The sequence below is a fragment of the Oncorhynchus nerka genome, linkage group LG25 (assembly GCF_034236695.1).
Source record: "Oncorhynchus nerka isolate Pitt River linkage group LG25, Oner_Uvic_2.0, whole genome shotgun sequence".
In the NCBI taxonomy this organism is placed as follows: domain Eukaryota; kingdom Metazoa; phylum Chordata; class Actinopteri; order Salmoniformes; family Salmonidae; genus Oncorhynchus; species Oncorhynchus nerka.
This window is the reverse complement of record NC_088420.1, coordinates 57,688,772-57,715,202: the sequence shown is the minus strand read 5'-3', so window position 1 is coordinate 57,715,202 and position 26,431 is coordinate 57,688,772. Positions and strand designations below refer to the sequence as shown.

The window sequence follows — 26,431 nt, the reverse complement described above, 5'->3', positions numbered from 1 at the left end:
TCCATCTCATTTTTCTTCCTCTTTTTTAAAAATAATGCACACCATATGTGCTTTGAAGTGTACAGATTGAACTTGTATTTTAGAATATGATATTACAATAATATTTATAATGCATGTATTACATATTTCTAACACCTGGATAATGAACTTTCAGTAAAGTGTTTCACATTCTCCACTGGTTGAAATTAAGTATCTCTTTGAAATACTATCCTGTGTCCTCAGATTAATATAGATGAAGGGAGTTAGATATGCATAGGAAGTATAGTGTACTGTTTATCTGTATATATGAATTACAAATCAGCCTTTACTTAAATCATGTCTCTAGTCTATTGCATAGTTACAATGTGTAATCATTGATGTCCCAGGAGCAGGAGTGGTAAACACTGAAGTGTATAAATGTAATACATACTTGCAGACGCACCATAATTCAAATAATTTGTGTGATACACCTGGTATTGGATATGACTGAAAAATAATGTCTCACAGAGATTCATACCTGAACCTCACATTTATTTGCCAAGGAAGAGTACATAATCAGTGAATACAGTAGGGCAAAAAAGTATTTAGTCAGCCACCAATTCTGCAAGTTCTCCCACTTAAAAAAGATGAGAGAGGCCTGTCATTTTCATCATAGGTACACTTCAACTATGACAGACAAAATGAGAAAATAAAATCCAGAAAATCACATTGTAGGATTTTTAATTCATTTATTTGCAAATTATGGTGGAAAATTGTACTTTTGGTGGCCTGCTAAATACTTTTATGCCCCACTGTATATTCAATGTACAGGCTACAATGTGGGGGATCTAATGCCTGGTAATAACTGCATGTATATAGGACTTGCATCCTTGGCACAATAAAGTTATTATATTCTACTCAATCCATAGGCTTCATTAATGCCATTCAGTCTTGAAGTCAATACAACAACTATGATAGCTGAGGTTCATAGGTTCTGAACTAATATTCATACCAAACGTTTTAGGGTCCATACGCGATCGGCTACATACTGTAGCTAGCTACACTCCATATGCATCCATTTATTTTTATCCTCCACTACACAATAAGCAAGTAAATAGTTAGCTAGCTATGTTACTTCAGCAGCATTGCATGGAAAGTATAAGCAAGGCAAGCTTACACAATTGTACATTCAATTTGCAGTAAATGCTTTAGCTAGCTAGATTCTTTACATCCACTGTTTCAGGTTTTCTCAGGAGTCCCTAAAATATTAAACAACATGAATTACAATTTCATACTCGTGTCATAACACTAGCTAGTTAGCTGGCTAATATTAGCTAGTCAGCTAACTTACTAAATAACGATTTTCGTTTAAAAAAAAAGTTTGTCTCTACATTAACATATTCCTCTCAATTGTATGTTTTTTGCTTGACTCGTTATGATGTTATAATTACTTTCATTTGCTTCCACTGTAATGTTTTGTCAGCCATCTTTGCTGAAGAAAGTCACCAGCGACGGGGGGTTTGCGTCAAATTCGTCATTGGAACTACTCGATTATGATTGGTCATATAAAAACCTTGGGACCCAAATGCATAATGAGTGCTCCAACTCCCCTTGCGGTGGTCTGGAGCAATGAAGCCGTGATGCTGGGTACCTCTTAAGTCCTGCGGTGTAAGCTCGCAACTTTTAAAGGAGGAACCACTGTATTATGGTCCAAACACACCAAGACAGTCGTAAGGAGGGCAAACAACACCTTTTTCACCTCAGGAGACAGAAAAGATTTGGCATGTGTCCCCAAATCCCCCCAAAAGTCTATAGCTGCACTATTGAGAGCATCCTGACCGGTTGCATCACTGTGGCAACTGTTCTGCATCTGACCGTAAGGTGCTACAGAGGGTATTGCATACGGCTCAGTACATCACTGGGGCCAAGCTTCTTGCCATCCAGGATCTATATACTAGGCGGTGTCAGAGGAAAGTCACAAAAATTTTCCAAGACTCCAGTCACCCAAGTCATAGACAGTTCTCTCTGCTACCGCACTGCAAGCGATACCGGAATGCCAAGTATAGGACCAAAAGGCTCCTTAACAGCTTCTAACCCCAAACCATAAGACTTTTATTTATTGAACCTTTATTTAGCTAGGCAAGTCATTTAAGAACAAATTCTTATTTGCAATGACGGCCTACCAGGGAACAGTGTGTTAACTGCCTTGTTCAAGGGCAGAACGACAGATTTTGACCTTGTCAGCTTGAGGATTCAATCCAGCAACCTTTCGGTTACTGTCCCAACACCACTAGGCTACCTGCCACTGAACAATTCATCAAATGGCCATCCGGACTATTTACATTGACCCCCTCCATTTGTTTTTACACTGCAGCTACTCACTGTTTATTATCAATGCATAGTCACTTTACCCCTACCTACATGTACAAATTACCTCGACTAACCTGTACCCCCGCACATTGACTCAGTACCGGTACCCCCTTTATATAGCCTTGTTATTTTATTGTTACATTTTATATACTTTTTTACTTTAGTTTATTTTGTAAATATTTTCTTAACTCTTTCTTGAACTGCATTGTTGGTTATGGGCTTGTAAGTAAGCATTTCATTGTAAGGTCGACACCTGTTGTATTCGGGACACGTGGAAAATAAAGTTTGATTCGAATGTCCGAAATGGTTCCAACAACTCTTCTCCTGTTGTCCTTCTTTGTAGTTGTCCGGTATCCGGTGACTTGTTGTGTAGTCCTGAACAGATCTTATGAGTTGATTTTCCTTCCATTCACTCCTAACGATGCTTCTTTGAAGATAGGATTAGCCAGCTGTATTGATGGTTGAGCAGAGTAACAGGATGATCCTACTTAAATTCACTTTTGAAGATATCTTACTTAGGATAGCTAATCAGCCATACCTGTGATGGCTGATTAGGGAGGTGAGTTTGTCTCTACCTCATGTTGAGATTCAATGTTCAAGCCATTTAAATGCGCAGCTGCAGCTTCACGTTTTTCCTGGTTCAATGTGTTTTTTTCTTAACTCGTAATTTATACCTTTTGCTCGAAAGGGGCGGTCCGGCAGGCTGGCACGCTCCCTCACTTCACTCCAGGGCGGTGATTACTCACTGGTCAAACTTATGGAAAACAATTATCTCTTATAACTTCTTAAATCACATCCCTTCCTTAACAAAAACACGAATCATTTTTAATATTACATGCACAACGCACAGTATGGAAACGTCAAATATGTAGTGGGTATACTTTCCAAGTTACAGTATTTCCTTTATAACATTTGTAATGACATCACAAAAGGACAAACAAAATTACATTAGTGTTCTATAGATCGCCTCTGAACATTCCCTACATTATATACTAGAAATATTGTTCCAGTATTTGTTTTTGAATTGTGTTAGAGTTTCAGCGGGAAATAGGTCTGTTGAGACAAAGCACAATCCTTTGGTGAATTTGGAGGCCTGGATCTTCTCCCTTGATTTACAACAGGACGTGAGTTGTTAAACCCCACTAGTTATATCCATCCCCCTCTACGGGTGAGAGGGGGTCTGATTGAAGTTATTCATTGCAAATCTGATCTTTTGGGATTTTCGTGGACAGTTATGACACCTGATTTTTGACACATGATTTTTTTCAACACCGATACCGATTTATTGGAGGCCCAAAAAAAAGCCGATACCGATTAATCGGCCGATTTTTATTTATTTATTTGTAATCATGACAATTACAACAATACTGAATGAACACTTATTTTAACTTAATATAATACATCAATAAAATCAATTTAGCCTCAAGTAAATAATGAAACATGTTCAATTTGGTTTAAGTAATGCAAAAACAAAGTGTTGGAGAAGAAAGTAAAAGTGCAATATGTGCTATGTAAGAAAGCTAACGTTTCACAATCCCTACATAAGTGACAACCCACAAAACCTACCACATCATAGCTTACTTATCAACAGTATGTTTATGTTATATAATATTTTCTGAAACTGACCATATTAGCAGTTCTACAGAGGGTAGTGCATACCCGCACTTCCTTGCTCAGAACATGAGAACATATGAAAGCTTGTGGTTCCTTTTAACATGAGTCTTCAATATTCCCAGGTAAGAAGTTTTAGGTTGTAGTTATTATAGGAATTATAGGACTATTTCCCTCCTATACCATTTGTATTTCATTAACCTTTGACTATTGGATGTTCTTATAGTCACTTTATTATTGCCAGTGTAACAGTATAGCTTCCGTCCCTCTCCTCGCTCTTACCTGGGCTCGAACCAGGAACACATCGACAGCAGCCACACTCGAAGCAGTGTTACCCATGCAGAGCAAGGGAAACAACCACAGGCTCAGAGCGAGTGACATTTGAAACGCTATTAGCGCGCGCTAACTAGCTAGCCATTTCATTTCGGTTACACCAGCCTAGTCTCGGGAGTTGATAGGCTTGAAGTCATAAACAGTGCAATGCTTTGACGCACAACGAAGAGCTGCTGGCAAAACGCAAGAAAGTGCTGTTTCAATGAATGTTTACGCGCCTGCTTCTACCACTGCTCAGGCAGATACTTAGATACTTGTATGCTTGTATGCTCAGTCAGATTATATGCAACGCAGGACACGCTAGATAATATCTAGTTAACCATGTGTAGTTAACTTGTGATTATGATTGATTGTTTTTTTATCAAATACATTTAATGCTAGCTAGCAACTTACCTTGGCTTAATGCATTCCCGTAACAGGCAGTCTCCTTGTGGAGTGCAACAAGAGAGAGGCAGGTCGTTATTGCGTTGGACGAGTTAACTGTAAAGTTGCAAGATTGGATCTCCCGAGCTGACAAGGTGAACATCTGTCGTTCTGCCCCTGAACGAGGCAGTTAACCCACCGTTCCTAGGCCGTCATTGAAAATAAGAATGTGTTCTTAACTGACTTGCCTAGTTAAATAAAGGTATACATTATTATTGATTTATTTTTGGCAAATCCGTGCCCAAAAATACCGATTTCCGATTGTTATGAAAACCTGAAATCGGCCCTAATTAATCGGTCGACCTCTAGTCCGGACACCCGTTTTAACATCCCATCCAAAAGACGACCCTACTTAGGGGAATGTCCCCAAATGTAATCAAGTTTTGGTCAAATATTATATCTGTTTAGGCTTCTTGAAGTCAATTTGCAATCTATTTGTCTGATTATGTTCTGGCCCCCTGACCATCCGCTAAAAAAGAAATTGGCCCGTGGCTGAATCTAGTTTATCACTGGTTATGACCATCCTCGGTCACTTTACTTGGACAAAGAAAATACACTTATGACACTGTCAAGAAGCATTATAACCATCATAATCATATAAGCAAGATGTCTCGTCCTGCTCCTGAAATCTGCTCCTGTATTCATCTGTCATCAGCAACAGAGCATTGGGTAGGGATGTCTGACATCAATTTGTGCGCAATAACAATGATAATTTAATATGATCAGTTTCAGAAAATGTTATATAACATAAACATACTGTTGATAAGTAAGCTATGGTGTGGTTGGTTTTGTGGGTTTTGTCACTTATGTAGGGATTGTAACCAGGCATAAAATAATGCCATATGTAACAACAGGTTTAAATGTGTCATGACAGTGTTATTACCATGTTATGATAATGTGTGAAAGGCAGCTCTATGCATACTGCAGCTAATATGAGCAAAACAAAGAGAAGCAGCTGGAAGTATGCATTTTTGGAAGTACACACATTTATTGGTTTGACACAGTGAATGCATATTAAATGGCCTAAGCCCTGTTCCATATGCGTTAATATTTACTAGAGAGAATGAGAGTGCACTGCAACAGTACTTATTTCATACTTGCCTGTTCCTCTACTCCCCAGTCTCTACCCCTCCTCAGAGCAGGTCTAATTCCAAGTCGGGAAAATCGTTTCGAGTTAGCGTAGTAGCGGAATTAGCTATTGAAATGACTTGGCATTGCTGCATATACTAATTTGGTTTTCTGCTCTTGTGAGAACTGCAGTTGTTGTCAAAGGGAAAGGTCAGAGCCCCCGGCCTCAAATTTAAGTCACAAAAGTTGGTTTGGTCTTAAAGCCAAGTATTCTAAAACATGAATTAATCAACTATGTCAACGTGGAACAATGAAAGTGATTTGATTTGACGACCAATTGTTAGCAAATGTTGATATAAGAGACTTTTGAGTAGTTACCATAATACATTGTTAATCACCGGTTGGGGTTATTGCCAAAAAAGGGTACAGAACATTTAAAGGGAACAGTGACACTAAACTCAATTTGAGTTTTATTCAATCTGCTTTCCTTCATCTTGTTACTTCTCCCTTCATCCCCTCTTCTCTCCCCATCCTCTACACCCCTCCCTCTCTTGCCCTCTTCTCACTCCCCATGCTCTTCACCGCTCTTTTCCCACTCTTCTCTCACCATCCTTCACCCCTCTTCGACTCCCCCTCTTTCTCTACCCCTCTCACTTCTGTCCTCCAGAAAAGCGTTGTGGAGCAGCTGAGGAAGGACCTGCTGGTGAAACAGGAGCCAGAGGTGACGGTGCAGGTGCCGGCTGCAGACAAACACGTCCTCCAGATCCCCTCCTCTGCCACTCTGCTGGCCCTACAACAGACCACACACACCCAGGCCCTGCAGCAGGTAGCCACACAAGTCCACAGACACTGTCAACCTTAGCTCAACTCAGCTGCTTGTTATGTTGCACAAAGGCTTGTTGTGTCATAACTTTGCAGTAGCCTAGAAACATTCCTGAAACTTTCCCAGGTTTTTCAGAAATACCATTTGGATGATTCCTTGTTGGATAACTTATTCTCTCCTGCTTATTCCCTCCTGATCCAAGGAATCCTCCAACCAGGATTTCTGGAAAACCTAGGCAGTTTGGGAAAGTTTGCAACACTAGCCTGCCCTGAAAAGCCCCAAACCTGTCAGTGTTCATAATCGTTTACTACTATAAAGATAGAGAGTGAAGAATCATGCTAAGAAAAAGTCCCAGATACTCTGGATGGTTCTCTGTACTGGCATTAGCTCCGTTATCAGATGTCCTTCAGCCATGCCAGTTCTTTCAGGTAGTACTTCTTCGTTCATATGACCTCGCGGACCACGTTCCCCGCTAGACAGAAACAGCCATGTTGTAAACCCTCCATCATTCATGACTCTGTAGATTTATCTCCAGCTCTTAGTGAGATGTACGTGCTCGGCTGGCAGATTTCCTGTGGTGTTTGATATAACCGGGAGGAAAGATTCACTCCTCCAGAGAATGGCTTAATAATGGTAGCCGTAGTAGTGAGTCACTAGGCTTCACATTAGTTCATATTTCTTGGATTTAGCATTATTATGCTCACTTTTCCACTCCCTTTTTTGACCCCATCTCATCTAATTTCTCTCTATTCTGTCTCCGATTTATCAACTCTTTATTTATTTGTATTTTTTCTCTCCTCTCGCTGTCAGAAGATGCTGGCAGTCACCCCAGTCATCACCACTAAGTCTCTACCTCTAGTGCTGAAAGCTGCCACTCCCACCATGCCTGCCTCTGTCATGGTGCAGCCCCCCTCCATGGTCACTGCCATCAGCCACACCTCCAAGCCCGGTGCCATCATCTCTGACAACTCCAACTTCCGAAACATACCAGTCAACCTCCAGGTGGCCAGCAAGTTGACCAATCAGGGTTCAGAGTCCGTACGTCTGGTGTCAAAGAATTCAGTTGTGGTAAGGGGCCTTCACTTCCTGTACATTCTACAGTACTATCATTGTCATCCTTTGTAGTTCCTCTCTTTCAACCTCTTTCTCTTGTAATTGGTGTCAGTTTGGGATCCCCAGAGTGTGTTCAAATTAAGCAGTAAATATTCAACCAGTTTTTTTCTGTTTTACAAAGTCTCTTAGAGCAAGGTGGGTTGAACATCTTTGTATGGAAATATGCATGGTCCAAATTGAGAATGTCTCTTAATGAGGAGGTGCTTTGAGGCAGTGACGGCACTTGGCACAAAGTCATCTTTCTCTCTGTAAAACTACCTGCAGTATCCAAATATTTTTTCAGATCTAACTGTTGTCTGCAGCTCCGGTAGAGAATACCGTATTTCCACCACCACCCCCACCTCAGCACAGCCAGTCAAATTTCCTCAGTTTGTCTCTCCTAAAATGACGCCTCAACCCACCTTTCAACCAAAGTTGCGTCCTAGTAAGACCTGGCCCCTAACCCTAATCCCCACCAATACTTCCAATGTGTGAGTGGACACATGAGGTATTTAACTCAGACGTCACTAGAGGGCGACAGTGTATCCAAGGACTCAAACCCAGTGCAGTCACAGTCTTGGCTCCATGGCTCCAAGCTACTGTTTGCATTGTGCTGCTTTGTTCATACCCTTTCCTCTAGTCTTCTTCAGCTTTCAGAATGATGGGTGCTCATGTTGTTGCTTTGATCTGTGTTAATACCTTCCTTTGCAGGCTGTTGTGTCTTTATGGTGAAAACTCGTTGTTTTGGCTGTCAGTGTGATGACCTGTTTTTAACCCTGGGTGTGAATGTGTGATTTAATGCACTGCTATTGAGGTGTGTAATGCCACTGGGATCTCAGAGTCCCTCAACACTGGGCTCATTCTGACAGTTACACAAAAAAAAGAAACCCTGGAATGAGTAAGTGTGTCTAAACTTTTGACTGGTACTGTAGAAAATTGTAAAAATTAAGAAAAACCCTGCAATGAGTACTTGTGTCCAAACTTTTGACTGGTACTGTATCTATATATGTACTTTAACCTTATTTATAGGGATATACAATTGCTCCTGTAGCAGATTATACATTATTGGAACCAACCCTCACGGGTTAATTGCTTGTCTATTATCTCTTCAATAGGGCTGGCAGTGAGACAAGTAAGGGAGCTTCCCGACCATATTGACTAAACTTCGTAGCTGGAGGTGTCTCCAAAATGTATTCTGTGGCAACCTATATTTCTTGGAAATTTGGGAAAAGCTTAAGAATTGCTTAGAATGCTCATCAAATAGATCCAACAGATAATTGATTCCTAGTTGTTGCCACTGTACCCCAAAAATGGTTTTACTTCCAATTAGGATACTCTTATTTTGCCACAGAGGGGCCTGAGGCGATGTATGAAGGTCCCAGTGTCCAGCTCTATGTATCTTACCCCACAAGGTTCGGGTGTTTGTAACATTGGGGTGATCCATCAGTTGTGGTCCAAGCCAGGGCGAGACTCCCCCACAGGCCTCAGACTCTATCTGGTACCAGCCTGGTTTAGCCCCTCCCTTCCAATATGGCAACCACATACTGATATGTTTGACATTGATAGTTATGGATACCAAATCCACCTTTTGGGTGTGGGGGGGAATGTCTTTTTTATACCTAAATGGATCTGTGAGTTACCCCAAAGAAAATCTAGAACATGCCTGTCAATATCTTTAAAGTAAGAATCTGGAATATATAGAGGGAGATGAGCTAGAAGATAATATATTACAGGTGGCAGCAACATTTTAATATAATTAATTTGACCCCATAATGAAATATATATTTTTGACCATTTAGCAAAGCCATTCTTCATTTTTAAAAGTAAGGGTTTTTATATTCTCTCCAACAATATCCCTGTGGCTAGGTGTTATTAGTATGCCAAGGTATTTGATACCCTAAGGGGACCATGTACATTTCTATTGGTTGAAGAGATTGGATGGGCTTAAGCCAGATAAAAGATGAGCCTCAGATTTATGCCAGTTAATATGATAACTAGATTATGTAAATTCCTCAGCAGTGTCGTAAATCAGGGACAGATATCTCAGGTTGAGACCAGAAAAGTAACATGTCATCTGTATAAAAGCATGAGCTTATGCTGAATGTTGCCCACCTTAACTCCATGAATAAGTGGGTTACCTCTGTTTCTGGGCCAGGGGTTCCAAAGCTAGCACAAATAAACTGGGGCTTGAAGGGCATCCTTGTTTTGTACTTCTATGTAACTGGAAAGGGTTGGGTATGAGACCATTTGTTAAAACGCAGGCATAAGGAGTGCCATATAACGTTTTATCCCATTCACAAAGTTCTCCCCAAAGCCAACTGTTGTAAGAGATTTAAAAAATATAGCCCCATTCCACACAATAAAAGGCTTTGGCAGCATCTAATGACAAAGCAATTGTTGGAGTGCTTGAGTCCTGGACAGCACACTGTATTTATGTGCTGTAAGGTTATCTGAGCTGTAACGGTGGGGGATAAAGCCAGCCTTTACAGGTTAATGATACTACTGTCGTGACGTTGTATTAGTTAATGTGACGACTGTTGCTCATCGAATGATTACAAGTTTCTAATTGCATGATTAACAGAATCAAACAATTATTAACTCATTAACCCTGGGGCACCATGGGAAAACTAGTTTTTATTGAGTTTCTATTTCCCAAATTAACTCAAAGAATATCAGAATATCGATTTTACAACAGCCGCTAATTAACCAGTTACCTCTACCAATCTCGTTCTGAACGTCGTATAGCCTGTGAATCTGCACGCACCCTGGTCTCACCAATGAGTTCGTACCACACCAATCTTAGTTGAATATTTGATGATAATAAAAGATACATGATGATAAAAGATACATGTAGACAAAACACATTATAGGCTATTGATTATAACTTAGTATAACGGGCCAACACACTATTGCGCGTGTTACCCAAAATGGGGATTTCAAAGAGAGAGAGAAAAAAGAAAGTACACAAGAAAAATATACATGTGGGTGAATTTGTCAGCTATGCTTATTCTAACCCTAGCCTTGCCCCAAACTGCCGCTCTTATAGGTCAGAATATAATGATGTAATTACGTGGGGATGATCTCCGAGGATTCTCTGCGTGGACCGTTCAGGGGAATGTTCAGGTTGCTCGATGACGCACCTCTCCGGCGCACCTCTCTGATCGTCCTCCCGATGTCAGTGTCCTTTTGGCTTAGGAGTCTGTTCCCTGAGGACAGACAGCTCTGTAGCTCAGAGCTCACAGCATAGGAATGAAACCTTTTAGATACCACGATTCGCTGGGATTGGATGCTAAGGGGGTCCGGCTTGAATTCACCCGCTTAGACACAGCTACTCATCCGTAGCTTGGGTAGAAAAGGATTTTGTTGTCTTCAAACTTACTCCTCAACCCTAAGTAGTGCATCTAAATAATCTCTATCCTTATCTGAGAGTTGGGGTAAATTCAAGTCTGAAAAAAATCTATCCAACTTTTGTTTGTCCAGTATACCCTGAGATGTACAGTGGTTCCTCCTTTCAAAAGTTGCACATTTGCACCGCGTGACTGAGTCACAGCTTCATTGCTCCAGACCACCACAAGGGGGAGTTAGAAAACTCATTATGCATTTGGGTCACAATTTGGGTTTTTATATGACCAATCATATCGAGTGGTTCCAATTATGAATTTTGAAGCGAGCGACCCTTGCCTTTGTGGCATTCTTCAACAAATATGGCGGACAAAACATTATGGTGGAACCAGATGTAAGTTCTCTTAACGTCATAATGAGTCAAGCAAAACATTTACAATTGAGAGGAATATGTTAGTTAATGTAGAGACAAACGTTAGTGCATAATTTTTGTTGTAAAGTTAATTTACGAAATTGCTATTTTCGCAAGTTATCTGACTAGCCAACATTAGCCAGCTAGCTAGTGTGATGTTGAACAAACCAACAAAAATAAAAAATAACCTACTGGTAAGAAACAGTCCAGTCAAAGCCATCTCTAGGGCTGAGTCTAATCACAGCAATGCAAAGTCAAAGGCACTTATCAGACAGACGTTGATAGTCCTACATCCAATATAATTCTGGATTTAGCGGTCCTCCCTGGCAGATCTTCTCTGGATGAAGGCTGATGCTTCGTCTTGTCAGTCAAACGTGTGATCTTGGCTCCATTAAGTTTGGTCTCCAGTGTAGCAGAAAACGCATGAACTCGATCTTCCGCGATTTTAGATCGATTTTGACATGTTTGAATGCCATCCTCCGATCGTTAACTCGTTTAGAATAATCTGGGAAGAACATAATTGTAGATCCCTGCCATGTCACCTGTCTTCTTTCTTGCTGTTCTGAGAATTTCTTCCTTCACCTGGTAACATAGCATGTCGAACATAATGGGCTGTGGCCGGCATCCCTCTTTCGGGTCTCTCCTCGGCGGGCCGGGGGGGAATCTATGTGCCCTCTGTACCTCAAGTGACCTCTCAAACTGGCATTCCAGCACATTTGGGATTTTCCTCTGTAGGAACTGTATCATGTCTTTGATTTCTACCATCTCGGGAACACCCAGGATTTTAATATTACAGTGATGCCCTCTGTTATCCAAATTATCAACATGGTCCTGTCATTTTTTAAATTCTTTATGGATTTAATCTAGCTGACCTTTCGTTGAGACGGCACCATTCTCCTATGTTGCAACATGGTCCTCTGCTTCTCTAAAGCGGGTGGTCAGCGAATAAATGTTCCTTCTATTTCCTACTTTTAGGTTCTAATTCTCAGAGAAAAAAACTCTACAAATACTATGAAAGCTTAACTTCTTTGGGATAAGGGAAGGTATTTTGACGTCCGGATGAAAAGCGTGCCCAAAGTAAACTGCCTGCTACTCAGGCCCAGAAGCTAGGTTATGCATATAATTGGTATATTTGGATAGAAACCACTCTAAAGTTTCTAAAACTGTTAACATAATGTATGTGAGCATAACAGAACTGAAATGGCAGGTGAAACCCTGAGGACAACCCCCCCCCAAAGAAATGTCATCCTACCACTGATTTCAATGGCTGGCACTTTTATAATAAGGCGAAATCGTGCCTGATTGCAGTTCCTATGGCTTCCACTGGATGTCAACAGTCTTTAGAAAGAGTTTCAGGCTGGTTTTTGGAAAAATTTGCCAGAAATATTAGTTTTTCTAGGTGGCTCCCATTTTGGCTGTAGTGTTTCCAAGCGCGTGAATGAGAGCGCATTCTTTGGTATTTTTCTCCGGTAAAGACAATAACGATTCTCTGTCTTAAATTTGATAGTTTATTTGCGTATTAGGGTACCTATTGTTTGATTATAAACGTTGATTGACTTGTTTGGATAAGTTTATTAGTAACGTTTGGGATTAATTTTGTATACATTTTGAAGGAGGGAAACCGAGTGGATTATTGACTGAAGCACGCCAGCTAAACTGAGTTTTTATGGATATAAAAAAGGACATTGTCAAACAAAAGGACCATTTGTAATGTAACTGGGACCTTTTGGACTGCCAACAGAAGAAGATCTTCAAAGGTAAGGCATATATTATATCGCTATTTCTGACTTTCGTGTCGCAACTCCTTGGTTGAAAATGATTTGTTATGCATTTGTGTGCTGGGCGCTGTCCTCAGATAATCGCATGGTTTGCTTCCGCTGTAAAGCCTTTTTGAAATCTGACATGGCGGCTGGATTTTAATCTTTATTTTAATGTATTTCACTTGTCATTTCATGAAAGTTTAATAGTTATAGTAATTTAATTTCAACTTGGTGCTCTGCAATTTCACCGCTCACTAATCCGCAAGAAGTTAAACTAGTTTTTTCTGCCCATAGGATCAATACAGCTGCATTAGACAAATACATTTTCACACAAGCACTGATATTGAACCGTTCCTCATAGTCTGAGTCTCCTACCCATCTGTACAAACATCGTTCTTTACTGCTAGGCAGGACACTAGTGATACCGGCCATAAACTTTTATTTATCCCTTAAGCTGACCTGACCTCAACCCCCCTCCATCACTAATCCATGGCTCTCTCCCCTTGTCAATGCCTGCCACATGTAATCGCTTCCCTGCACTCAACACATTCCAAGCCTAGTTGCACACACTATATACCTTCCTCTTATAACCCTTAACCTTTTTGGGATAGGGGGCAGCATTTTCACTTTTGGATGAATAGCGTGCCCAGCGTGAACTGCCTCCTACTCTGTCCCAGATGCTAATATATGCATATTATTATTAGTATTGGATAGAAAACACTCTGAAGTTTCTAAAACTGGTTGAATGATGTCTGTGAGTATAACAGAACTCATATGGCTTGCGAAAACCTGAGAAAAATCCAACCAGGAAGTGGGACATCTGAGGTTAGTAGTTTTTCAAAGCTTGGCCTACCGAATACACATTGAGATGTGGATAAAGTTGCACTTCCTAGGGCTTCCACTAGATGTCAACCGTCTTTAGAAACTTGAATAAGGATCCTACTATAAAGGAGGGGCTCATGAGACCTCTTTGAGTCAGTGGTCTGCAGAGTGCCTTGGTCTCATGACCCGCGCTCCCGACAGAGTTACCTCTCGTTCCAGTGCTTTTCTTCAGACAAAGGAATTCTCCGGTTGGAACATTATTGATGTTTTATGTTAAAGACATCCTAAAGATTGATTCCATATATCGTTTGACATGTTTCTAAAGAACTGTAATGGAACTTTTCGAGTTTTTGTCTGAACATAGTGCCTGCGCCTCATGAAGATGGATTACTGGTGTAACGGGATTCTTCCTGGGAAGGAGAGGAGGACCAAAATGCAGCGTGGTTGAAATTCATGTTTGTTTTTAATAAGAAAACTATACATGAATAAACTACAAAAACAACAAACATTAAAACCCGAAACAGTCCCGTGTGGAACAAACACTGACACAGGAGACAATCACCCCCAAAACCCAACACCAAACAGGCTACCTAAATATGGTTCCCAATCAGAGACAATGACTAACACCTGCCTCTGATTGAGAACCATATCAGGCCAAACACAGAAACAGACAAACTAGACACACAACATAGAATGCCCACTCAGATCACAGGGTGTGACAACTGGGCTGAAAACGCTAACAATAAGTGGCTTAAGCAGGGGGACACGTCTGGCACTGCAGGATTTGAGTCCCTGGCAGCGTAGTGTGTTACTGATGTTAGGCTTTGTTACTTTGGTCCCAGCTCTCTGCAGGTCATTCACTAGGTCCCCCCGTGTGGTTCTGGGATTTTTGCTCGCCGTTCTTGTGATCATTTTGACCCCACGGGGTGAGATCTTGCGTGGAGCCCCAGATCGAGGGAGATTATCAGTGGTCTTGTATGTCTTCCATTTCCTAATAATTGCTCCCACAGTTGATTTCTTCAAACCAAGCTGCTTACCTATTGCAGATTCAGTCTTCCCAGCCTGGTGCGGGTCTACAATTTTGTTTCTGGTGTCCTTTGACAGCTCTTTGGTCTTGGCCATAGTGGAGTTTGGAGTGTGACTGTTTGAGATTGTGGACAGGTGTCTTTTATACTGATAACAAGTTCAAACAGGTGCCATTAATACAGGTAACGAGTGGAGGACAGAGGAGCCTCTTAAAGAAGAAGTTACAGGTCTGTGAGAGCCAGACATCTTGCTTGTTTATTATTGACCAAATACTTATTTCCACCATAATTTGCAAATTAATTCATTAAAAATACTACAATGTGATTTTCAGGATTTCTTTTCTCATTTTGTCTGTCATAGTTGAAGTGTACCTGTGATGAAAATTACAGGCCTCTTTCATCTTGTTAAGTGAGAGAACTTGCACAATTGGTGGCTGACTAAATACTTTTCTGCCCCACTGTATGCCTCCATCTACAGTGATATCTCAGAGCACCACATTGGAATTACCTTTCCCTGGTCTCTTTTACACACATTTGTGAAGACCCCTAAGCTCCAATATGACACCTGATGAATGATTGGCTAACCTCTGACCCCTATCCTCCCAACTCAGGTCCGGGCGAAGCCCAACAGCGTGCCCATTGCCCCAGCGCCCCTTCGGCCCATGATAACGGCGCTCCAGCTGCTCCAGCGGGGCCCGGTGATGCTGACCAACAAGCTGAGCCCCTCCTCGCTGCCCTCCAGCGCCGGGGTCATCCACCAGGTGCGCATCATCAATGGCCAGCCCTGCGCTGCCAAAAGCGGCCAGCCCACAGGCATGTTGACGGGCATTGTCATCACGGCCCCGGCATCGGTGCAGACACTGCAAATCAGCGGCCTAACCTCCGACACCAAGGTCAGCACCACGGTTTGGGTGGGAAGTTACGATACTATAATTGTATCGTCCATTTTCAGGGAAATTAATACATTTTGTGAGGTCAGCAGGACAGTTTGGATGGGAAAGTGACTTGTTCCCTTTTCATAATTGAAGTAATTCTACATGTATAACTCTGTTACTTTCATTGTTAATGTTTTAAGAGCGTTGTTTTCCTCCCTCTGTTTCCAGACTGTTAAAGCACGGGGGGGATTGGGGCAGAAGATGTTGGTGAGCAGGACCCCTCCTCTGTCTCCAGCACCGAGACTTAAGAGAGAGGACAATCCTCAGGTACACTGGAGAAGGAGCTTATGCTTCATTCTGAACTTGGGGTCAAACCTGCATAACAAATACATACCATACTTTTTTGAATGTCAGCCTACTGATAGAGCCTTAAAGTTCTTCACAGATGACTCTGTAACGGGAGGCAGGCTTTGCCAAAGATGTAGTGTAAACATATAAAGTAATTTATAGATACAGTATACACTACATGACAAAGTAGAGTGGCAAGAAAAAGTATGTGAACCCTTTGGAAATACCTGGATTTCTGCATAAATTGGTCATACAATGGTCATACAATTTGATCTGTTCTTCATCTAAGTCACAACAATGTACAAACACAGTTTGCTTAAACTAATAACACACAAACAAGTATACATTTTCATGTCTTTATTGAACACACTGTGTAAACATTCACAGTGCAGGGTGGGAAAAAGTATGTGAATCCTTGGATTTAATAACTGGTTGACCCACCTTTGGCAACCAAACGTTTTCTGTAGTTGCAGATCAGACCTGCAAAACGGTCAGGAGGAGTTTTGGACCATTCCTCTTCACAAAATTGTTTCGGTTCAGCAATATTCTTGGGATGTCTGGTGTGAACTGCTCTCCTGAGGTCATGCCACAGCATCTCAATCGGGTTGAGGTCAGGACTCTGACTGGGCCACTCCAGAAGGTGTATATTCTTCTGTTGAAGCCATTCTGTTGTTAATTTACATCTGTGTTTTGGGTCGCTGTCCTGTTGCATCACCCAACTTCTGTTGAGCTTCAATTGGCAGACAGGTAGTCTAACATTCTCCTGCAAAATGTTTTGATGAACTTTGGAATTCATTTTTCCGTCGATGATAGCAAGCTGTCCAAGCCCTGAGGCAGCAAAGCAGCCCCAAACCTCGATGCACCCTCCACCATACTTTACAGTTGGGATGAGGTTTTGATGTAGGTATGCTGTGCCCTTTTTTCTCCACACATAGTGTTGTGTGTTCCTTCCAAACATCTCAACTGTAGTTTACTCTGTCCACAGACTATTTTGCCAGTAGTGCTGTGGAACATCCAGGTGTACTTTTGCAAACTTCAGACATGTAGCAATGTTTTGTTGGACAGCAGTGGCTTCTTCCGTGGTGTCCTCCCATGAACACCATTCTTGTTTAGTGTTTTACATATCGTTGATTCATCAACAGAGATGTTAGCATGTTCCAGAGATTTCTGTAAGTCTTTAGCTGACACTCTAGGATTCTTCTTAACCTCATTGTGCATTCTGCGCTGTGTTTTTGCAGTCATCTTTGCAGGATGGCCTAGGGAGAGGAGCAACAGTGCTGAACTTTCTCCATTCATAGACATTTTGTCTTACCGTGGACTGATGAACATCAAGGCTTTTAGAGATACTTTTGTAACCCTTTCCAGCTTTATGCAAGTCAACAATTCTTAATCTTATGCCTTCTGAGGTCTCTTTTGTTCGAGGCATGATTCACATCAAGCAATGCTTCTTGTGAATAGCAATCTCAGATTTTTTGAGTATTTTTTTATAGGGCAAGGCAGCTCCAACCAACATCTCCAATCTGTCTCATTGATTGGAATCCAGGTTAGCTGACTCCTGACTCCAATTAGCTTTTGGAGAAGTCATTAGCTGTCACGCCCTGACCATAGAAATCTGTTTATTCTCTATGTTGGTTGGGGCGTGATAGTGACTAGGGTGGGTCATCTAGGTGAATTGTATGTCTATGGTAGCCTGATATGGTTCCCAATCAGAGGCAGCTGTTTATCGTTGTCTCTGATTGGGGATCATATTTAGGTAGCCATTTTACCCATTGTGTTTGTGGGATCCTGTCTACAGTTAGTTGCCTGTGTGCACACCAGTAGCTTCATGTTTTGTTTGTACTTGTTTGTTTTGTTTGGTAAGTTTCAGTTAATATATGTGGAACTCTACTCTTGGTCCAATCATTACGATGAGTGTAACAGAAGATCCCACCAACAACGGACCATGCAGCTTGCCTGGGAGATAATGGCATCCTGGTCTCTGGAGGGGATTAGGGAGAGAACATCCTGGACTTGGGACGACATAATAGCAGGAGAGAAGAGCCCGCCATGGAGGCAGGCGGAAGCAGCGAAAGAGGGGAGGTAGGCCACAGAAACCCCAATATTTTTTGGGAGGGGGCACATGGAGCAGTCGGCAAAGTTGAGGGGTGAGTCAGAGACTGTCGAGGAGTTATTGGACAAATTGGAGGAGAGTGAACAGAGGGGAGAGTTAGTGACCTTCGAGAAGTTGTTAGACAAGTTGGAGGAGAGTGAAGAGAGAGAGCTGTTGGTTTGGCGTGGTATGCACGGCATTCGCCCTGAGGAGCGTGATAGCTGTCTGATGCCATCTGTGACAGTTCTTCGCACTTGTCCTGAGAAGTGTGTTAAAGTTCCGGTACAATTGATGCCGGCTATACGCACCAGGTTTCCAGTGCGCTTTCACAGCCCAGTACGTCCTGTGTCGGCTCCTCTTACTTGTCGTGCTAAAGTGGGTATCTGTCCAGGGCGGGTTGTGCCGGCTCAGCGCTCCTGGTCTCCAGTGCGCCTCCAGGGTCCAGTACATCCTGCGCCGGTTCTACGCACTCTCCCTCAAGTGCGCTTTCCCAGTCAGGTGCGTCCTGTTCCTGCTCCTTGCACTCTCCCTCAAGTGTGTTTCCCCAGTCAAGTCCGTCCTGTTCCTGCTCCCCGCACTCGCCCTGAGGTGCGTGTCATCAGCCCGGTGCCACCTGTACCGGTCTCACGCATCAGGCCTCCAGTGCGCCTCCACAGTCCAGTACGTCCTGTGCCTCCTCCCCGCACTCGCCCTGAGGTGCGTGTCATCAGCCCGGTGCCACCTGTACCGGCATCAGGCCTCCAGTGCGCCTCCACAGTCCAGAGCTTCCTGCGACAGTTCCCAGTCCAGAGCTTCCTGCGACAGTTCCCAGTCCAGAGCTTCCTGCGACAGTTCCCAGTCCAGAGCTTCCTGCGACAGTTCCCAGTCCAGAGCTTCCTGCGACAGTTCCCAGTCCAGAGCTTCCTGCGACAGTTCCCAGTCCAGAGCTTCCTGCTTCCCAGTCCAGAGCTTCCTGACAGTTCCCAGTTTCCCAGTTCCCAGTCCAGAGCTTCCTGCGACAGTTCCCAGTCCAGGGCTTCCTGCGACAGTTCCCAGTCCAGAGCTTCCGGCGACAGTTCCCAGTCCCGAACCTCCAACGACAGTCCACAGTCCCGAACCTCCAACGACAGTCCACAGTCCCGAACCTCCAACGACAGTCCACAGTCCCGAACCTCCAACGACAGTCCACAGTCCCGAACCTCCAACGACAGTCCACAGTCCCGAACCTCCAACGACAGTCCACAGTCCGGAACCTCCAACGACAGTCCACAGTCCGGAACCTCCAACGACAGTCCACAGTCCGGAACCTCCAACCACAGTCCGGAACCTCCTGAGACGTTCTACAGTGCGGAACCTCCTGAGACGGTCTACGGTCCGGAACCTCCTGAGACGGTCTACGGTCCGGAACCTCCTGAGACGGTCTACGGTCCGGAACCTCCTGAGACGGTCTACGGTCCGGAACCTCCTGAGACGGTCTACGGTCCGGAACCTCCTGAGACGGTCTACGGTCCGGAGCCTCCAGCGACGGTCTGCAGTCCAGAGCCTTCAGCGACGGTCTGCAGTCCAGAGTCTCCTGCGACGATCTACGGTCCTGTTCCTCCAGCGATGATCTACAGTCCGGCGCCGACACACGGTCCGGTGTCTCCAGCAACGACCCACGGTCCGGAGCTTCCGGCGAAGATCCCAGCACCAGAGCCGCCATGGAGGATGATGTATCTTGCGAGCAGAGTGGGTACTTCGCCCCGCACCGGAGCCACCCCTGACGCCCTGTGTCATCCTTTGTAGATGCCCACCCGGACCCGCCCCTATTGAGTCAGGTTTTGCGGTCGAAGTCCGCACCTTTGGGGGGTGGTACTGTCACGCCCTAACCATAGAGAGCTGTTTAATCTCTATGTTGGTTGGGGCGTGATATTGACTAGGGTGGGTCCTCTAGGTGATTAATGGTTTATGTTGGCCTGGTATGGTTCCCAATCCAAGAGCTGTTTATCGTTGTCTCTGATTGGGGATCATATTTAGGTAGCCATTTCCTCATTTGTGATTTGTGGGATCTTGTCTACAGTTAGTTGCCTGTGTGCACACCAGTAGCTTCACCTTTCATTTGTGCTTTATTGTTTTGTTTATTGAGTTTCTATTTATTAAAAATATGTGGAACTCTACGCACGCTGCGCCCTGGTCCAGTCATTACGACGAGCGTGAGATTAGCCGAGGGGTTACATTTTCCAAACTACATATATTTTCCAACCTACACTGTGAATATTTAAATAATGTATTCAAAATAGACAAGAAAAATACAAGAATGTGTCTGTTATTAGTTTAACCACACTATGTTTGTCTATTGTTGTGACTTAGATGAAGATCAGACCAAATTTGATGACCAATTCATGCAGAAATCCAGGTAATTCCAAAGGGTTCACATACTTTTTCTTGCCACTGTTATAGATATCTACTCATCGAACATCTCATTCCAAAATCATGGGCATTAATATGGAGTTGGTCCCCCCTTTGATGCTATAACAGCATCTACTCTTCTGGGAAGGCTTTCCACTAGATGTTGGAACATTGCTGCAGGGACTTGCTTCCATTCAGCCAAATTCAAATGTATTTATTTATACAGCCCTTCTTACATCAGCTGATATATCAAAGTGCTGTACAGAAACCCAGCCTAAAACCCCAAACAGCAAGCAATGCAGGTGTAGAAGCACGGTGGCTAGGAAAAACTCCCTAGAAAGGCAAAAACCTAGGAAGAATCCTAGAGGAGAACCAGGCTGTGAGGGGTGGCCAGTCCTCTTCTGGCTGTGCCGGGTGGAGATTATAACAGAACATGGCCAAGATGTTCAAATGTTCATAAATGACCAGCATGGTCAAATAATAGTAATCACAGTGTACAGGTCAGGGTTCCATAGCCGCAGGCAGAACAGTTGAATCTGGAGCAGCAGCACAGCCAGGTGGACTGGGGACAACAAGGAGTCATCATGCTAGGTAGTCCTGAGGCATGGTCCCAGGGCTCAGGTCATCAGAGAGAGAGAGAGAGGGAGAGAATTAGAGAGAGCATACTTAAATTCACACAGGACACTGGATAAGACAGGAGAAATACTCCAGATATAACAGACTGACCCTAGCCCCCCGACACATAAACTACTGCAGCATAAATACTGGAGGCTGAGACAGAAGGGGTCAGGAGACACTGTGGCCCCCCCACGAGAGCATTAGTGAGGTTGGGTACTGATGTTAGGTGATTAGTAGCTTTCTCCTGGCATCCACCAAAGCCAGATTCGTCCGTCGGACTGCCAGATGGTGAAGCGTGATTCGTCACTCCAGAGAACGCGTTTCTACTGCTCTAGAGTCCAATGGCGGCAAGCTTTACACCACTCCAGCCAACGCTTGGCATTGTGCATGGTGATCTTAGGCTTGCGTGTGGCTGCTCAGCCATTGAAACCCATTTCATGAAGCTCCCAACGTTATTGTGCTGACATTGCTTCCATTGGCAGTTTGGAACTTGGTAGTGGGTTTTGCAACCGAGGACAGACTATATTTTTACACGCTTCAGCACTTGGCGGTCCAGTTCTCTGACTTTGTGTGGCCTACCATTTTGTTGCTAAGCCGTTGTTGCTCCTAGACGTTTCCACTTCACAATAACAGCACTTACAGTTGACCGGGGCAGCTCTAGCAGGGCAGAAATTTGACGAACTAGAGAGGTGGCATCCTATGACAGTTACACTTTGAAAGTCACTGTACTCTTCAGTAAGGCAATTCTATGAAGATTGCATGGCTGTGTGCTCAATTTTTTTATTATCTTGTCAGCAAGGGTGTGGCTGAACTAGCCGAATCCACTAATTTGAAGGGATGTCCACATACTTCTTTATATATAGTGTATATGTTCATGTTAGGAATTCTCCTCACAGAAGGCACAATTTATGGAGGGGGTTGTCCTAATACTCTTTTATTGTTTCCCCCCAGAAACTTGCCTTCATGGTGTCCCTCGGACTTGTTACCCATGACCGTTTGGAAGGTAAGCACAGCCAGTTTCGCCTGAAGTAAATTCCAGTTCCTACATTCACCCGCATTCCCTAGGAGTGTATACTGCAATGCCTGTATTAATATACTACTCTGTGGTTATAGAAATTCAGAGGAGGAGGCAGGAGCGTAAGCGAAGAACAACGGCCAATCCGGTGTACAGTGGAGCTGTGTTTGAGCCTGAGGTATGGACTTACACTGCTGTTCTTCTACTTATCAAACATTTTTGATAGTGTAACCACACATTATTACAACAGCCGATACACAATGTGTTTCTTATTCAATTGGATGCCAGTGCACATGCTTTGTAAAATGTGAGCATAATATGCACTGTTTTCAATGTGCATATCTGAATTAATGAAGGTAGGATCTGGCCCTGTGTAGCATATGAATAGCAAATAGGTTTTCTTTTTGAGTGAGTGACATGATAAACTTGCAGTCAAATCACAGCTGTATTTCTTCTCCCACATACGTGTTCCTATCCACGCTGTGCAGAGGAAGAAGAATGCAGTGACCTACCTAAACACTCCGCTCCACCAGGGCACCAGGAAAAGAGGTCAGTATCCACTCAACAACTGCACATACACCTTCTCCAATGCCCAGGGCATATACAGGTCACTGACAAAATAATGGAATCACCAACATAACGTGTCTCAATAGGGCCACCACGAGCCGCCAGAACAGCTTCAAAGCACATTGGCATAGATTCTACAAGTGTCTGGAGCTCTATTGGTGGGATGCAACATCATTCTTCCACAGTTCTTCCATAGTTTGTTGTTTTGTTGCTGGTAGTGGAAAATTGGGTTCAATTGGGTTCAATCAGTACCACTGTTCCTCTTGAAACACAGCAAGTTGAGCAGTCTTCATCACTGAAGCTCCTGCCAAACGTGCCCCAACAATCAACTCTCTTTCAATGTCACTGAAATCTCTTCTTCATGGGAGCCAAAGTAATGGGCAAGTGAGCCTGCCCAGCATTTTTATACTTGACCCTAAGCATGGTGGGATGTTAATTGCTTAATTAACTCAGGAACCACACCTGTGTGGAAGCATCTGCTTACTTTGTATCCCTCATTTACTCAAGTGTTTCCTTTATTTTGACAGTTCCCTGTACATGTTAATATAGATTCCTGATATCTATATTTGATGCTTGTATGTTCTAATCTATTCAATGTAAATGGTACGAAATGCTGTGAGTTTCTCTCTCACACACCACACAACTTTTCTGCTGATACCTCTTTGCTTGCTGGCTGAATCCTGCGCAGGGACACTTAAGCATGAAACACACAAGAATCTCACTGTCGATAGACTGCCAATAGGTACGTATCACAGTGAGAGGCCATTCCTTCTCTTGCTAGATCAAAACTGGTACGAGCTGCGTGCCGTCCTGTTATCTACGAACATGCCTTTTCTACTTGTAGAATTGCAATTCTCAGCAGTGGCCAACAACTTGACTTTGAGCGAAACATTCTAAAATGTATTAAATAAGAAATATGTCTTCAGCGATCTGCACACAATACCCCATAATGACAAAACGAAAATAGGTTTTTAGAAATGTTTCAAAAATTTTAAAAACATAAATACCTTATTTACATAAGTATTCAGACCCTTTGCTATGAGACTCGAAATTGAGTTCAGGTGCATCCTGTTTCCATTGATCTGTGGTAAATTCTGTTGATTGGACATGATCTAAGTAAGGTCCCACAGTTGACAGTGCATGTCAGAGCAAAAACCAAGTAATGAGGTCGTTCATAGAAATTGCCCGTAGACCTCTGAGACAGGATTGTGTCGATGCACATATCTGGGAAAGGGTACCAATAAATTGCTGCAGCATTGAATGTCCCCAAGAACACAGTGGCCTCCATCATTCTTAAATGGAAGCTGGCTGCCTGGCCAAACTGAGCAATTGGGGGAGAAGGGCCTTGGTCAGGGAGGCCTTTATGGTAGAGTGGCCAGACGGAAGCTAACAAACTTTATAGCTAGGTGTCATCATCTAAAATGACCCTAATTTATAAGATAGTTCTTATTTGATTATTAATGGTGGTCGGACCCATCTTTGTGAAGCTAGCCACAATAAGGATTAGCCACAATAGGGGAATTTGCGGTTAGCCTTCAAAATAAAAGTATATAATGGACAGTGATGCAAATAAATACAAATAGTAGAATTATGCCATTATTAAATAGATCATGCTAAACGAGGTTGGAATGTTGTTTCTATGAAATCAACAAAAGACAGTTAGTTAATATGACAAAAACCTGTTGAAATCACACTGGATTTATTATACTTTAGAATTGCGTTGGGGTCATACTTCTTTCACTGTACAGCCTTACCTATGGATTGTGGATCAATGACATGGGGTATCAGTCTTCTCAGTGACACCCAGAGAACATTAGCATCGTAGCTCTTTTTGCGGTACTCTGAAACTACTGTGAATTGAGCAACATTTATTGTCAACCTATGTGTATTGAACATTATTCCAGAGGATGTTTTGGAGTCTGATAACTCTGAGGAGGACGTTGGGAAAAAATATCTTGGGTATTGAGTAGACTGATATATTTCATTGATCCCCAATCCTTAGCTAAAGCTGTACAGTTTAATATGAATGTCAATACACACAATAGGCTGACTGGGGAAGTGATTTCACAGAGTCACAGTCCTGCGATAAGAGCTACAACGCTAATATTTGCGTAAACTCTTCACAGTTGTGTTCTGTGGGTGTCACCGAGTAGACTGATACCCAATTTCATTGCTTCACTTTCCGACCTTGCTTAACATTATCTAGTCTAAATATGGCATGATTCCACCAATTTTAACCTTCTGCATCACTTTCAAAGAGGTACTTTTATTTTGAAGACCAGCCTCAAATTCCACTATCAAATCAAATGTATTTCTATAGCCCTTCGTACATCAGCTGATATCTCAAAGTGCTGTACAGAAACCCAGCCTAAAACAGCAAGCAATGCAGGTGTAGAAGCACGGTGGCTAGGAAAAACTCCCTAGAAAAGCCCAAACCTAGGAAGAAACCTAGAGAGGAACCAGGCTGTGGGGTGGCCAGTCCTCTTCTGGCTGTGCCGGGTGGAGATTATAACAGAACATGGCCAAGATGTTCAAATGTTCATAAATGACCAGCATGGTTAAATAATAATAATCACAGGCAGAACAGTTGAAACTGGAGCAGCAGCACGGCCAGATGGACTGGGGACAGAAAGGAGTCATCATGCCAGGTAGTCCTGAGGCATGGTCCTAGGGCTCAGGTCCTCCGAGAGAGAGAAAGAAAGAGAGAAAGATAGAATTAGAGAGAGCATACTTAAATTCACACAGGACACCGGATAGGACAGGTGAAGTACTCCAGATATAACAAACTGACCCTAGCCCCCCGACACATAAACTACTGCAGCATAAATACTGGAGGCTGAGACAGGAGGGGTCAGGAGACACTGTGGCCCCATCCGATGATACCCCCGGACAGCGCCAAACAGGAAGGATATAACCCCACCCACTTTGCCAAAGCACAGCCCCACACCACTAGAGGGATATCTTCAACCACCAACTTACCATCCTGAGACAAGGCCGAGTATAGCCCACAAAGATCTCCGCCACGGCACAACCCGGGGGGGGGGGGGGGCCAACCCAGACAGAGAGATCACGTCAGTGACTCAACCCACTCAAGTGACGCACCCCTCCTAGGGACAGCATGAAAGAGCACCAATAAGCCAGTGACTCAGCCCCTGTAATAGGGTTCGAGGCAGAGAATCCCAGTAGAAAGAGGGGAACTGGCCAGGCAGAGACAGCAAGGGCAGTTCGTTGCTCCAGAGCCTTTCCGTTCACCTTCACACTCCTGGGCCAGACTACACTCAATCATATGACCCACTGAAGAGACGAGTCTTCAGTAAATACTTAAAGCTTGAGACCGAGTTTGCGTCTCTCACATGGGTAGGCAGACCATTCCATAAAAATTGAGCTCTATAGGAGAAAGCCCTGCCTCCAGCTGTTTACTTAGAAATTCTAGGGACAATTAGGAGGCCTGCGTCTTGTGACCGTAGCGTACGTGTAGGTATGTACAGCAGGACCAAATCAGAGAGCGAGTTA

The 26,431-nt window shown here is 43.3% G+C and overlaps 1 protein-coding gene across 5 annotated transcripts in view; it reads left to right on the top strand.

Moving 5' to 3' along the window:
- Nucleotides 1-26,431, top strand: part of LOC115109729 (PHD finger protein 21A-like) — a 109,263-nt gene that overhangs the window by 56,816 nt on the left and 26,016 nt on the right. For all 5 annotated transcript variants that reach the window (XM_029635009.2, XM_029635006.2, XM_029635008.2 and 2 more), the window contains 7 exons: nt 6,431-6,589; nt 7,397-7,654; nt 15,651-15,932; nt 16,143-16,241; nt 22,288-22,339; nt 22,450-22,529; nt 22,840-22,900. In XM_029635009.2, the coding sequence (XP_029490869.2) occupies nt 6,431-6,589; nt 7,397-7,654; nt 15,651-15,932; nt 16,143-16,241; nt 22,288-22,339; nt 22,450-22,529; nt 22,840-22,900 (991 nt within the window). The remainder of the gene's footprint in view (nt 1-6,430; nt 6,590-7,396; nt 7,655-15,650; nt 15,933-16,142; nt 16,242-22,287; nt 22,340-22,449; nt 22,530-22,839; nt 22,901-26,431) is intronic.